The sequence below is a fragment of the Oryx dammah genome, unplaced genomic scaffold, assembly GCF_014754425.2.
Source record: "Oryx dammah isolate SB20612 unplaced genomic scaffold, SCBI_Odam_1.1 HiC_scaffold_11, whole genome shotgun sequence".
NCBI lineage: Eukaryota > Metazoa > Chordata > Mammalia > Artiodactyla > Bovidae > Oryx > Oryx dammah.
This window is the reverse complement of record NW_024070195.1, coordinates 38,608,911-38,622,592: the sequence shown is the minus strand read 5'-3', so window position 1 is coordinate 38,622,592 and position 13,682 is coordinate 38,608,911. Positions and strand designations below refer to the sequence as shown.

At 39.8% G+C, this 13,682-nt stretch overlaps 1 protein-coding gene across 1 annotated transcript in view; it reads right to left on the bottom strand.

Annotated features, from left to right (window-relative positions):
* Positions 1 to 13,682, bottom strand: part of BTBD9 (BTB domain containing 9) — a 404,236-nt gene that overhangs the window by 96,794 nt on the left and 293,760 nt on the right. Inside the window, exon 8 of the mRNA XM_040249776.1 lies at positions 4,800 to 4,989. Coding sequence (XP_040105710.1) covers positions 4,800 to 4,989 — 190 coding nt within the window. The remainder of the gene's footprint in view (positions 1 to 4,799; positions 4,990 to 13,682) is intronic.

Genomic DNA, 13,682 nt, shown 5'->3' with positions numbered 1-13,682 from the left:
TAAATGCAGTTCCTGACAACATAATGTTAGTTTCCTAGAGACGTGTCTCTTTGAGTGTTCAGCCAGTTACTTGGGGCTTCAATTGCATGGATTTTCTCTCTGCAAAAGCAATAGCCGGGCTTAAGGACAATGGAGGCTTCACACAGTGCTGAGATACACAATTCTGCCTTCGGTTGTACTCATGTTCACCAACTCCCTCTGAGTCAGGAAAAGAAAAATTGTTTGGGAGAACCATTTTCATTTCACTTTTAAAGAAAACCAAATGGGACTGTTCTCTCATGTCTCTCTTAAGCTCCAGTGACACCTTTTTCTGGAGTTAGATTCAACATCTGTGATTCTTTGAGTAGAGCTAGAAGCCAAGGTAGCCTTGCCACACAAAAAGCCTGTCTGTCTCTCTCTGAGTTGTCACCTTGGCAACAACCTCATGAAGTCCCTGCTGGATCTAAAATTCTAGATCTCCCACGATATCTGCTATAATCCTCCTTTTTTGTTGATGGACTACCTCATCTGCACATTCAATTTGTCAAGAAACACTTACTCTGAGTTGCCACAGGCTTTATATATCAGATGAGACTGGGAGGAGGCAGTAAGTGAACAATTATAATACAGACATGACAAATGCCCTGGGAGGAATTACACACAGAATGCACTGACTAGGGATGTCTGAAGCAGCCCAGGGGATGGCAGAAGGTTAGGGACGCATTCCCAAAGGAGTGAAGTCTTAAAGGGGTCACAGAGCCAGGTAAGAAGAAGTGATGAGAAGACAGTGAGATACACACGCAATGAGAAGAGCATGTTCAAAGAACTGGAGAAAAAGAGAGGGTGGCGTGCAAAACTGCAAGTAGCTGGACAGGCTGAGATATTACGTGTGGGGGTGGGAAGAGAGGCAGGAGACAGGCTGCGCAGACAGAAGGGAGCTACAATTCTTAATGCCTTTGTCTGAACTTTCTCCTGAAGGCAAATAACAGCCATGAATCCTCTGAGGAAGGGGCAGGACCACATCAGACTTGTGTTAATGGTGTGGGAGGTGGTTGCAGGTAGGGAAGGGAGAGCTAGATAGAGAAGAGAACTTACAAAGGTGCAGCTACGGTGATGGCAGTTGGGGTGGGGAAGACAGGAAGGATCTGTGAGATATACAGGAGCTGGTATTGACAGCTGATTGTTTTGTGGGGGAGGTGAGGGAAAGGAAGGAATCCAGAAGATTCCTATGTTTTTGGCTCAGTGGATGGATGGTTGGGTGGGATATACCAGATGAGATGAGAAAATCACAGTATGAGGCAACCTGAACAGGGAAAGAGGAGAAGAATGGGACTCCATTTCTGACATTTGCTTTCAGATGCACATGGACCAGTGTTAGGCGGCAGGGAGATGTGTGGTACCAGGTAAGCAGACAGAATACAGGGAACATTAAAAGAGAATGGGCAGAGCTGCTAAGCAGCCAGTTTGCTTCTATCTTCGTTGGCAAAAAGACGGGTCTTCAAATTAGAAATGGCAGAACAAACATAATAAAGAGAAAACTGAAGTCCCAAATAGTGAAATGAAAGAGAGAGAGTATCCAGTCAATTTAAATGATTTCAAGTCTCCTGGTCAGATGAGTTACACAACAAGCCTGCTGAAAGAAATTGCAGATGTAATCTCAGAGACACGATTGGTAATCTTCAAGAAACTGTGGAGACTAACAAGAGAAGGACAACTGTTTTCCAGATTTTTAAAAGTACAGAGGAAAAGATTGTAATGGGAAATATGCAGATAAGTTTCACACCATTTATGACAAGGATTCTAGAATGACTTATTAAATAGGTGGCTCATGATTACTTTAGTTAATGCATGAAGCTGAGAAAAAGGAAGGAGGGGGTGTTGTTTGCTGAGAAGTTTATTTGTACTTCTATTTTGTCCAGACTGAATGTGGCCTGTCTCCTCCCCCTTCTGAAGCACAATGTGAGCTCTTGGGCCTGCAGGACAAATTCACAGCTTTTCTATCTGTGATTTGTTGCCCAGAGTACTCAGCCTGTACATGACCCTTTATGAAAGGAGGCTTACAATTTAAATGAAGAAATTAACAGAATGAATTCTCCAAGAAATTAAGCATCAATTGTCAGTGTACCTCAGGAATCGACAAGCAGACTTAACTTCTGTACTTATTAGCCTGAACATCAATAAACCTTTGCCTATTAGAATCCTACTACCTTATTTTTTGTGCTGTTTCTTTCTTTACAAATGCTAATTTTAAAATGAGAACAGGAAACAGTAAGATAACTGGGAACGTTTCCCTGAAAGATGGGCACAATAAGGGACAGAAACGGTAAAGACCTAGTAGACACTGAAGAGGTCAAGAAGAGACGGAAAGAATACATGGAAGAACTGTACGAAAAAGATCTTAATGAAACAGATTACTACGATGGTGTGGTCAGTCACTCAGAGCCAGACATTCTGGAGCGTGAAGTCAACTGGGCCTTAGGAAGCACTGCTGTTAATAAAGCTAGTGGATATGATGGAATTCCAGTAGAACTATTCAAAACCCTAAAGGATGATGCCATCAACATGCTGCATTCACTATGTCAGCAAATCTGGAAGACCCAGCAGTGGCCACAGGACTGGGAAAGGTCAATCCTCATCTCGATTCCCAAGAAGGGTAGTACTACAGAATGTGCTAACCATTGGACAGTTGCACTCATTTCCCATGCTAGTAAGGTCATGCTTAAAATCTTGCATGCCAGGCTTCAGTATTATGCAAATCAAGAACTTCCAGATGTCCAAGCTGGGTTTAGAAAAGGAATAGGAACCAGAGATCAAATTGCCAACATTTGCTGGATCATAGAGAAAGCAAGGGGATTCCAGAAAAACATCTTCCTCTGTTTCACTGACTAGGCTAAAGCCTCTGACCGTGTGGAACATAAGAAACTGTGGAACGCTCTTAAAGAGATGGGAATACCAGAACATCTTACCTGTCTCCTGAGAAACCTGTATGTGGGTCAAGAAGCAACAGTTGGAACCCTGTATGGAACAACTGATTGGTTCAGGTTGAAAAAGAAGTACAACAGGGGTGACTGCTGTCACCCCACTTGTCTAACCTATAAGCTGAGTACATCATGAGATATGCCAGGCTGGATGAGTTACAAGCTGGAATCAAGATGGGCAGGAGAAATATCAGACACCTCAGATATGCAGATGATACCACTCTAATGGCAGGAAGCAAGCAGGAACTCAAGAGCCTCTTGATGAGGGTAAAGGTAGAGAGTGAAAGAGCTTGCTTAAAACTAAATATTAAAAGGGGGGCATTTGGCCCCATTACTTCATGCTAAATAGAAGGGGAAAAGGTAGAAGTAGTGACAGATTTCCTCTTCTTGGACTCTGCAGCCATGAAATCAGAAGGCAACTGCTTCATGGCAAGAAAGCTATGACAAATCTAGACAGTGTGTTGAAAAGCAGAAACATTACTCTGATGACAAAGATCTGTACAGTCAAGGCTATGGTCTTCCCAGTGGCCACATATGGTTGTGTGAACTGGACAGTCAAGAAGGCAGAGTGCTGAAGAATTAACGCCTTTGAACTGTGGTACTGGAGAAGACTCCTGAAAGTCCCCTGGACAGCAAGGAGATCAAACCAGTCTATCTTAAGGGAAATCAACCCTGAATACTCATTGGAAGGACTGATGGTAAAGCTGAAGCTCCAGTATTTAGGTCATCTGATGTGAATGGCTGAATCATTGGAAAAGTCCCTGATGCTGGGAAAGACTGAGGACAGAAGGTGAAGAAGGAGTCAGAGGGTGAGATGGCTGGATGGCCACACTGATGCAATGAACACCAGCTTGGGCAAACTTTGAGAGATGTGAGGGACAGGGAGGCCTGGCGTGCAGCAGTCCATGGGGTCACAAAGAGTCAGATACGACTGGGCGACTGAACAACAACAATATCTTATTTTTTGTGTTATTTCTTTCATTACAAAATTTTAACTTTAAAATAAAATGAGAACAGGAAACCATAAGGCAACTGTGGCGGAGAACAATGTGGGGGAAGGCAGTCACGTTTCACCAACATCTCCACCTCTGGAAGGTTAAGATACAGTGTAAAATATTCTTATGTTTTATATATATACTAATATGTATATTAATATTGTGTGTGTGTATACACACACACACAGACACACACAACATTAATCTTTCAGAGACCTCTTAGAACTTAAAAAAAAAAGGGAAGCCTATTCAAGATCCAGATGGCTCTTGAACTAAAGTATATCCTCTGGGGGATGTCACCAGTCTTATATTTTAAAAATCACATGATCCTACAACCAAGCAATATTGGATTCAAGTTCCCTTCTTAAGGCAAACCAAAACAAAATGAAAACAACAACCAAAAGTCCAGACATGAAGATTATTAAAAAGGTCTTTTAGTACCAGGTTTCATGCTCAGATATGTTTGGTTCATATTTAAAGTCATTTACTAGAGTTGAAAATGAGTTTTGATTCCATATAGCCTCTTTGGACATTATCCTGTAAGTCCCTAACCAGAACAAACTGAGACATGAGTCAAAGGTAAGCCATATCCAGGGAGAGACCTAGTCCTTTCACTCCACAAGTTGCATCTAGCCTAGCCTAATTTTGTGGCATCTCACCATCAGAAAATCCAAACAAGCACCTTGTATAAGTTTGTCCCTCCCTTTCCACCCCCTCCTCTCAACATTTAGAGGTAAGAACATAGGAGGATCTTCACTGAAGTTACTGGGATCACCAATGTACCAAAACACAATTTGCACATGTGTCTTCCATTTAAAAAGTAATTAATGAAAGGGAATCTTCTTACCGTATTGACCCGATCATGTAGGGCTGTGCCAGCTGAACCACAATCGCACCACTTCCTAGCTGATGACACGTATAACCAGAATCCCAGTCATAGTTCTTAGTGTCCCCATTCAGCAAGGCATTTCGGCTCCGACTGACTCCTTCAATCACACTGGCACAATCAGCAATTGTTGCAACATTCTCCATGGGAACTGTGAATCCAACACAAGATTCAGCATCAAGAAGCCAAATATACCCCAATAGTTTGCTACAAACAAAATTAATTAATTATTATCAATGATAAAACAAAAATTAGAGCATACTGACTACCTCAATATATGAACACATTTAAAACACATGCCAGTTTTTTAAAAAGTTGAACCTAAGGCTGAAACAAACCAAATCATATGTGACAATTAACACTAAAGAATATTATAAAGAAACATGATACCCTATAAAATATAGAATGGATACAAACACTGCAAAATATTACTACAATGGGAAACCACACAGTGGTTGAGATTAATAAACCACAGCTATATCCAAATGGATGAATCAAAAAGCAATGCTGAGTGAAAAAAGCAAGGTGCAGAAAAACAGTGTAGGATTTCATTTACAAAAAGTTTTTTAAAATGGCAAAACTAAAAATACAACTTGTTTAGGGGTACATATATAAATGTAAAATAAAAAGCAAATCTAGGGAATTATTACACAAAATTTATGCTCACTTATATGTGAAAGAGGAATACGAAATCTTCGAGGGACCCCTACCAATGTGTCTAAACATTAATTGATTTCATTTCCAAGATGAAATCTTGGAAGAGGTTCAACTTCTGGTCTTATTCTATTCTCAAGTGAGGCAATAGGTACACGGGCACTTGTTTTATTAATATTCTCTAAACTATTCATATTTATTGTTGTTCAGTCGCTAAGTTGTGTCCAACTCTTTGCGACCCTATGGACTGCAGCACTCCAGGTTTCCCTGTCCTTCAGTATATCCCAGAGTTTGCTCAAACTCATGTCCATTGAATCAGTGATGCCATCCAACCATCTCATCCTCTGTCATCCCCTTCTCCTCCTGCCTTCAGTCTTTCCCCAAATCAGGGTCTTTTCCAGTGAGCTGGCTATTCTCGTTAGGTGGCCAAAATACTGGAGCTTCAGCTTCAGCATCAGTCCTTCCAATGAATATTCAGGGTTGATTTCCTTTAGAATTGACTGGTGTGATCTCCTTGCATCACAATTCGAAAGCATCAATTTTCTGTGACTCAGCTTGGTCCAGTTCTCACATCCATATATAACTACTAGAAAAAACATATACGGACCAAATGGTGACTATAGCCAGGAAATTAAAAGACTCATACTCCTTGGAAGGAAAGTTATGGCCAACCTAGATAGTATATTAAAAAGTAGAGACATGACTTTGCCGACAAAGGTCTGTCTAGTCAAGGCTATGGTTTTTCCAGTAGTCATGTATAGATGTGAGAGTTGGACTATAAAGAAAGCTGAGTGCCAAAGAATTGATGCTTTTGAACTGTGGTGTTGGAGAAGACTCTTGAGAGTCCCTTGGACTGCAAGGAGATCCAACCAGTCCATCCTAAAGGAGATCAGTCCTGGGTGTTCATTGGAAGGATTGATGTTGAAGCTGAAGCTCCAATACTTTGGCCACCTATGCAAAGAGCTGACTCATTTGAAAAGACCCTGATGCTAGGAAAGACTGAAGGCAGAAGAAGAAGGGGATGACAGAGGATGAGGTGGCTGGATGGCATCACCAACTCAATGGACATAAGTTTGGGTAAACTCCAGGAGTTGGTGATGGACAGGGAGGCCTGGCGTGCTGCGATTCACAGGGTGGCAAAGAGTTAGACACGACTGAGCGACTGAACTGAACTGATATGGACCACTGTGGCTAAGTGATGTCTCTGCTTTTTAATATGCTGTCTAGGTTTGTCATAGTGTTTCTTTCAAGGGAGAAGCATCTTTTACTTACATGACTGCAATCACTGTCTACAGTGATTCTGGAGCCCAAGAAAATAGTCTGTCACTGTTTCCATTTTTTCCCCATCTATTTGCCATGAAGTGTTGGGACTGGATGCCACGATTTTAGTTTTTTGAATGCTGAATTTTAAGGCAGCTTTTTCACTCTCCTCTTTCACCCTTATCAAGAGGCTCTTTAGTTCTTCTTCACTTTCTGCTATTAGAGTGGTATCATCTACATATCTGATGTTGTTGATATTTCTCCTGGCAATCTTGACTCTCATTTGTGATTCATCCAGCCTGGCATTTTGCATGATGTACTCTGCATACGAGTTAAATAAGCAGGATGACAATATACAGCCTTGATGTACTTTGTTCCCAATTTTCCCAACCAGTTTGTTGTTTCATGTCTGGTTCTAACTGTTGCTTCTTGACTTGCATACAGGTTTCTCAGGAGACAGGTAAGGTGGTTTGGTATTCCCATTTCTTTAAGAATTTCCCACAGTTTGTTGTGATCTACACAGTCAAAGGCTGTAGCGTAGTCAATGAAGCAGAAGTAGATGTTTCTCTGGAATTCCCTTGCTTTCTCTATGATCCAACAGATGTTGTGATCTCTGGTTCCTCTGCCTTTTCTGAACCCAGCTTGTACATCTGGAAGTTCTCGATTCAAGTACTCCTGAAGCCTAGCTTGAAGGATTTTTAGCCTAGCATTACCTTGCTAGGATGTGAAATGAGCACAGTTGTACAGCAGTTTGAACATTGTTTGGCATTGCCTTTCTTAGGGACTGGAATGAAAGCTGACCTTTTCCAGTCCTGTGACCACTGCTGAGTTTTTAAAAAATTTGCTGACATGTTGAATGAGCACTTTAACAGCACCATCTTTCAGGATTTTAAATAGCTCAGCTGGAATTCCATCACTTCCACTAGCTTTGTTCATAGTAATGCTTTCTAAGGTCCACTTGACTTTACACTCCAGGATGTCTGGCTCTAGGTAAGTGACCACAACATTGTGGTTATCTGGATTTCTTGTACAACTCTTCTGTGTATTCTTGCCACCTCTTTTGAATCTTTTCTGCTTTTGTTAGGTCCTTACCATTTCTGTTCTTTATCTTGCCTATCCTTGCATGAAATGTTCCCTTGATACCTCCAATTTTCTTGAAGAGATGTCTAGTCTTTCCCATTCCATTATTTTCTTTTATTTCTTTGCATTGTTCACTGAAGAAGGACTTCTTATCTCTTCTTGTTCTCTGGAACTCTGCATTCATTCGGGTACATCTTTCCCTTTCTCCTTTGCCTTTAGCTTCTCTTCTTTCCTCAGCTATTTTGTGTAAAGCCTCCTCAGACAACCACTTTGGCTTTCTCATATTTCTTTTACTTGGGGATGGTTTTGGTCACTGCCTCCTGTTAGGAACCTCTGTCCATAGTTCTTTAGGCACCCTATCTACCAGATGTAATCCCTTGAATCTATTCCTCATCTCCATTGTATAATCAGCAGGGATTTGATTTAAGTCATAGCTGAATGGCCTAGTGGTTTTCCCTACTTTCTTCAATTTAAGCTTGAATTTTGCAATAAGGAGCTCCTGATCTGAGCCACAGTCAGCTCCAGGTCTTGTTTTTGCTGACTGTATAGAGCTTCTCCATCTTCAGCTGCAAAGATTATAATCAATCTGATTTTGGTATGGAACATTTGGTGATGTCCTTGTGTAGAGTTGTCTCTTGTGTTATTGAAAAAGGGTCTTTGCTATGAGCAGTGTGTTGTCTTGACAAAACTCTGTTAGCCTTTGCCCTGCTTCATTTCGTACTCTAAGGCCAAACTTGCCTATTACACGCCAGGTATCTCTTGACTTCTTACTTTTGCATCCCAATCCCCTATGATAAAAAGAACATCTGTTTTTTTGGTGTTAGTTCTAGAAGGTCTTGTAGGGCTTCATAGAACCAGTCAACTTCAGCTTCTTCAGCATGAGTGGTTGGGACACAGTCTTGGATTACTCTGATGTTGAATGGTTTACCTTGGAAATGAACCAACATCATTCTGCTGTTTTTGAGGTTGCAACCAAGTACTGCATTTTGGACTCCTTTGCTGACTATGAGAGCTACTCCATTTCTTCTAAGGGATTCTTGCCCACAGTAGGTCATCTGAATTAAATTCACCCATTCTCATCCATTTAAATTCACTGATTCCTAGGATGTTTCCATTCAATCTTGCCATCTCCTGCATGACATCTAATTTGATTCACGGATCTAACATTCCAGGTTTCTGTGCAATATTGTTGTTGACAGCATCAGACTTTACTTTCACCACCAGACACATCCACAACTGGGCATCATTTCTGTTTTGGCCCAGCCCTCTTCCTGGAGCTATTTCTCCGCTTTTGCCCAGTACCATATTGGACACATTCTGACTTAGGGGGTTCATCTTCCAGTGTCATGTCTTTTTGTTTTTTCATACTGTTTATGGGGTTCTTGAGGCAAGAATACTGAAGTGGTTTGCCATTCCCTTCTCCAGTGGACCACATTTTTGTCACAACTCTCCACCATGACCCATCCGTGTTGGGCGGCCCTGCACAGCATGGCTTAAAGCTTCACTGAGTTACACAAGCCCCTCCACTGTGACAAGGCTATGATCCATGTGATCATTTTGGTTAGCTTTCTGTGATTGTGGTTTTTGTTCTGGAGGCTGTGGGACTGTAGTTCTTACTTTGTCTCTCTGCCCTCTGATGGATGAAGGTAAGAGGCTAATGCAAGCTTCCTGATGGGAGGGGCTGGCTGTGGGGATTACTGGGTCTTACTCTGGCTGGCAGAGCCATGCTCAGTAAACCTTTAATCCAACTGTCTGCTGGGTAGGGCTGTGCTCCCTCCCTGTTAGTTGTTTGGCCTGAGACAACCCAGTCCTGGCACTGTGGCAGGGCTAATGGAGGCCTTCAAGGGGACTCAGGCCAGCACACACCTCCCAGGACTGCGCTGCCAGCACCCTGTCTCCACGGCAGACCACTGTCGACCCACACAGCAGACTTTCAGACAGCAGACTTTCAGATGTTCACAGGCAGGGGTGGCTCAGTCTCCTGGGGGCTCACTGCTCCTTTCCCCTGGGCCCTGGTTCACACAAGGTTTTCTTTGTGCCCTCCAAGAGTCTCTGTTTCCCCCAGTTCTGTGAAAGTTCTATATTCAAATCCCATTGGAATCTTCAACATCAGATTCCCTGGGGATTCCCAGTCCCTTTGCCAGATCCCCAGGTTGGGAAGTCTGAAGTGGGGCCTAGAACCTGTATATATTTATTTCACTTAATAAATGTAGCACATAACAAAAAAAATAAATAAACTATAATCTATTTAACTGTAAAAAAAAAAAATAAACGTAGCACATTTGTTTAAAGAAGCATTATATTATATATATATTTATATATATATTTTTCAGTATTTTAGAATTCATAAAGTAGGAAAACAATCCAGAGCATGAAACCAAACCCTTTTCAGAATATACAGCTGTCTTCAGCCATGATGTGTTTCCCTTGTTTGTTTACTATCCTGAGCATTTCAACACATATGCTCATCTCTTTGTTCAAGAACTGCTGCATTTTGAAACATCAGTTCTGTTTTGATTTCATGTCTCTATATATGTTTCAAGTCTACATCAACCTGTTCATTTATAAAAGTCTAGGGTTTCCACTAAATGATAGCTGTTCAAAAATGATGTCGATTCTGTAAACACTGAGAAGAGAATGGTGAAAGATGAAGGGTCTTTTAAGTCCACTGGAACCTTTTTTGTGCGTTTACTAGTGTTGGAATTTTCCTCAGAATATTTAATGTATTTAACCAAAATCTACAATTAACCTTAGCTACTTGCATTCAAGTATGTACCTTACTTTATGTAATTTTAAAGTAGATTGTAAAACAAGACAATTGCTTATTAGATATACACTGTACTTTTCAGTATATTATACTCTATGCAAAGAGAGAGGATGACTAGTACTACTATCATGCCAAAACATTTCTAACTGCATAGTGATGGGGAGTAAATCATCTTCCATGTCCCTTCTAAGCAATGCATACACTTTCCAAAGTTGGGCATGCCTGTTCTCAAGCCCTCATCTCATACACCTTCACTGCTTGCTGTACTCTCTGCAGATGAGGACAGCCATCCACAGATAAGGAAGAGAGAAAGGGAAGAAGGGAGTGAGAGAGGACGGGTTTTCAGGCCATGAATCCCTTGAGTATGAAGCTTAACTCCAAAGCAACAAGTAAAAATGCTGGTGAAATAATCTGTGAGGATGGTTTCCTAGCAGAGAGGGGCTTAGAGAAAAGCCCCCATCTGACTTTGAAAGGAGAAGAAATAAGGGACTCTATTTAGAGACTTAGTAAGGATACTTCCACCTCACAGAGAGAAGTATTCTGTGGTTTGGAAGAGAGAACTAAAGGAAGTGGCGCAAGATGCGCAGTAAACTGAGCTGACATAAAATCACTGTGGGTAGCTCAGGCTGCAGTAACAAGACAGCCTCCATTCTCCCAGTTGGTTAAACAGCACACATTTTCTTTTCACCCACAATATGCATTCAGTGATGATCAGCAAGGTGGAACTCAGCACTGCATTACACAGCTTCCTAGTGACGGAAGCTTTGCACTGATTTTTTTTTGCGTGCTTATTCAATCACAGCAGCAGTGAGAAGAGAGTGAACTGGGCGGTGGCTCTTAAAACTCCTCCCCAAAGCAATACACATCACTTTGCTCACATTTTGTTGACTAAGGCAAGTCACTGAGCCTTACCTAACTTCAAAGCAGGTGGGAGAGAACTAACTTGCTATGTGAGCAGAAGAAAGGGAATGTGTGGTCAACAATATTGACATCTACCATAAACAGTAAACCAGGATGCAGGAACATTCAATAGAGAGATAAATCTAGTTCACTGGTATAAAGTATATAAAATATTTCAATGTATAAATATACCAAAGGAACATTTAGATTGTTATCATTGTTTTCTTTGTGATTACAAACAAAGGTGCCTTCTTGTATATGTAGGTAAGAGTTTCTTCAAGGAACATATAAGACATATACATGTATATATTTACACACACACACACACACACACACACACAAACGGAATTGTACTTGTGGCTATGAGTCACTTCACTGGCGGGATGTCAGTCCCTTCTTGGTTAATGTATTGAGTTGAAATATTTAATCTTTTCCTCTATGTGATTTGTGCTTTCCCTTTCATGTTTATAAATTCTTTCCTACCCCAAATTTATAAAGATATCTTCCTATATTTTCTCCTAAAAGTTTTCAAATTTTGTTTTTCATGTTTGGTTCTTTAATCTACTTAGGATTTATTTTTGGTATCCTATGAAATACGGATCTACTTTCATCTTTTATTCATAAGGTTAGCCGATTTCCCCAGCACCATTTAATGAACAGTTCGTCCCTTCCCCCACTAATTTATGTTACTTTAGTCATATATAAGGTTTTCACAATATCCGAATCTCTTCTTAAGGTCTGTACTGTGTTTCCTTAATTTGTCTAGCCTTGTGCCTTTACCATGCTGTACTAAAATTTTACAGTATCATAAAATCTGACAAAATGAATACTTCTCCTTCCCCTTCTTATTTCCTTCAAAATTAACCTCAGTTAGTCTTGGTTCCTTCAGGAAAATTTTTCATTTTGTTTAAGTTTTCAAACATAGCAGCATAAAACTTTTCACAGTATGTTCTCATTATCATTCCAAGTATTTCATTTGTTCCTTTTCTTTCTTATTTGATCAGTTCTATATATGTTATTAGTGTTTTCAAGAAATCAGTTTTTTATTTTGTTGATTATTTCATAGTTCACTAAATCAGTTCTTTTTATTATTTCTTCCTTCTGTTCCTTTGGATTTATTCTATTTTTTCCAAATATTTGAAGCAAATGCTTAACTAATTAATTTTTTCCTTTTTTTCTGATAAATGCATTTAAAGCTAATATTTTACCTCTAAATCCTGCTTTATCTCTATCTTTAAATTTTGATATAGTGTTTAGAACAGTATTGGTCAGGCATGGTGTAGAATGTCCCTCCATTTGAGTGTTTTCTGATACAAAGTGTTTTAAAAGCTGATTGCATCTAAGTATTTTCTGATTTCCATTAGGAGTTTTCTTTGATTCATAAATTATTCATAGGAAGGATTTTTTAACTTTTCAAATTAATTACATTGCAATATGGATAAAAAAAGTATATTCTGTATGATACAGAGTCATTGGAGAATTTGATGAGATGTGCTTTTTTGTGGTCTAGTACATGATTCTTATTAATATTTTACATGCCTGAAGAGAATGTGTATTCTCTAATTTGGGAGATGTATGGTTCTATGTAGATCTACTATATCAAACTTATTGTGCTGTTCATATCACTTATATGCTTACTAATTAATGGGAGAGGTTTATTTAAATTTTCCACTATGACTATAGATCTGTCAATTTCTCCTTGTAATTCTGTCAATCTCTGCTTTATATATTTTGAGGTCACGTCACTTCATATATATCATTTTAGAATTATATCCAGTTGGTAGACTGAACCTTTCATCATGGTGCATTGTCATTCTTTATCTCAAGTAATGCCTTTGCCCTAAAATCCACATTGTCTGATGTCAAATAAATATAGCACCTTCATTTTGGCTACTATATCCTAGCATCACTCTTCTCTTTTACTGATCTCTTGTGAATAACATATAATTAGATTTTTGAAAAATTCAGTGTCCTTTGTCTTTTAACTGGCAGATTTATATGACTTATATTAATTGCTATTACCAAGGTGTATACTAACTCACTTTTACTTCTACTTAACAAGACTTTTCCTTTGCTGCTTCCCCCACCTCTCCATCCGCTCTGTTCCTATTTTCTAATGGATTGAAATTCTTTTATTCTATTTCTATGTGGTTTTTTTTAGACACTAAGTGACATATATATTC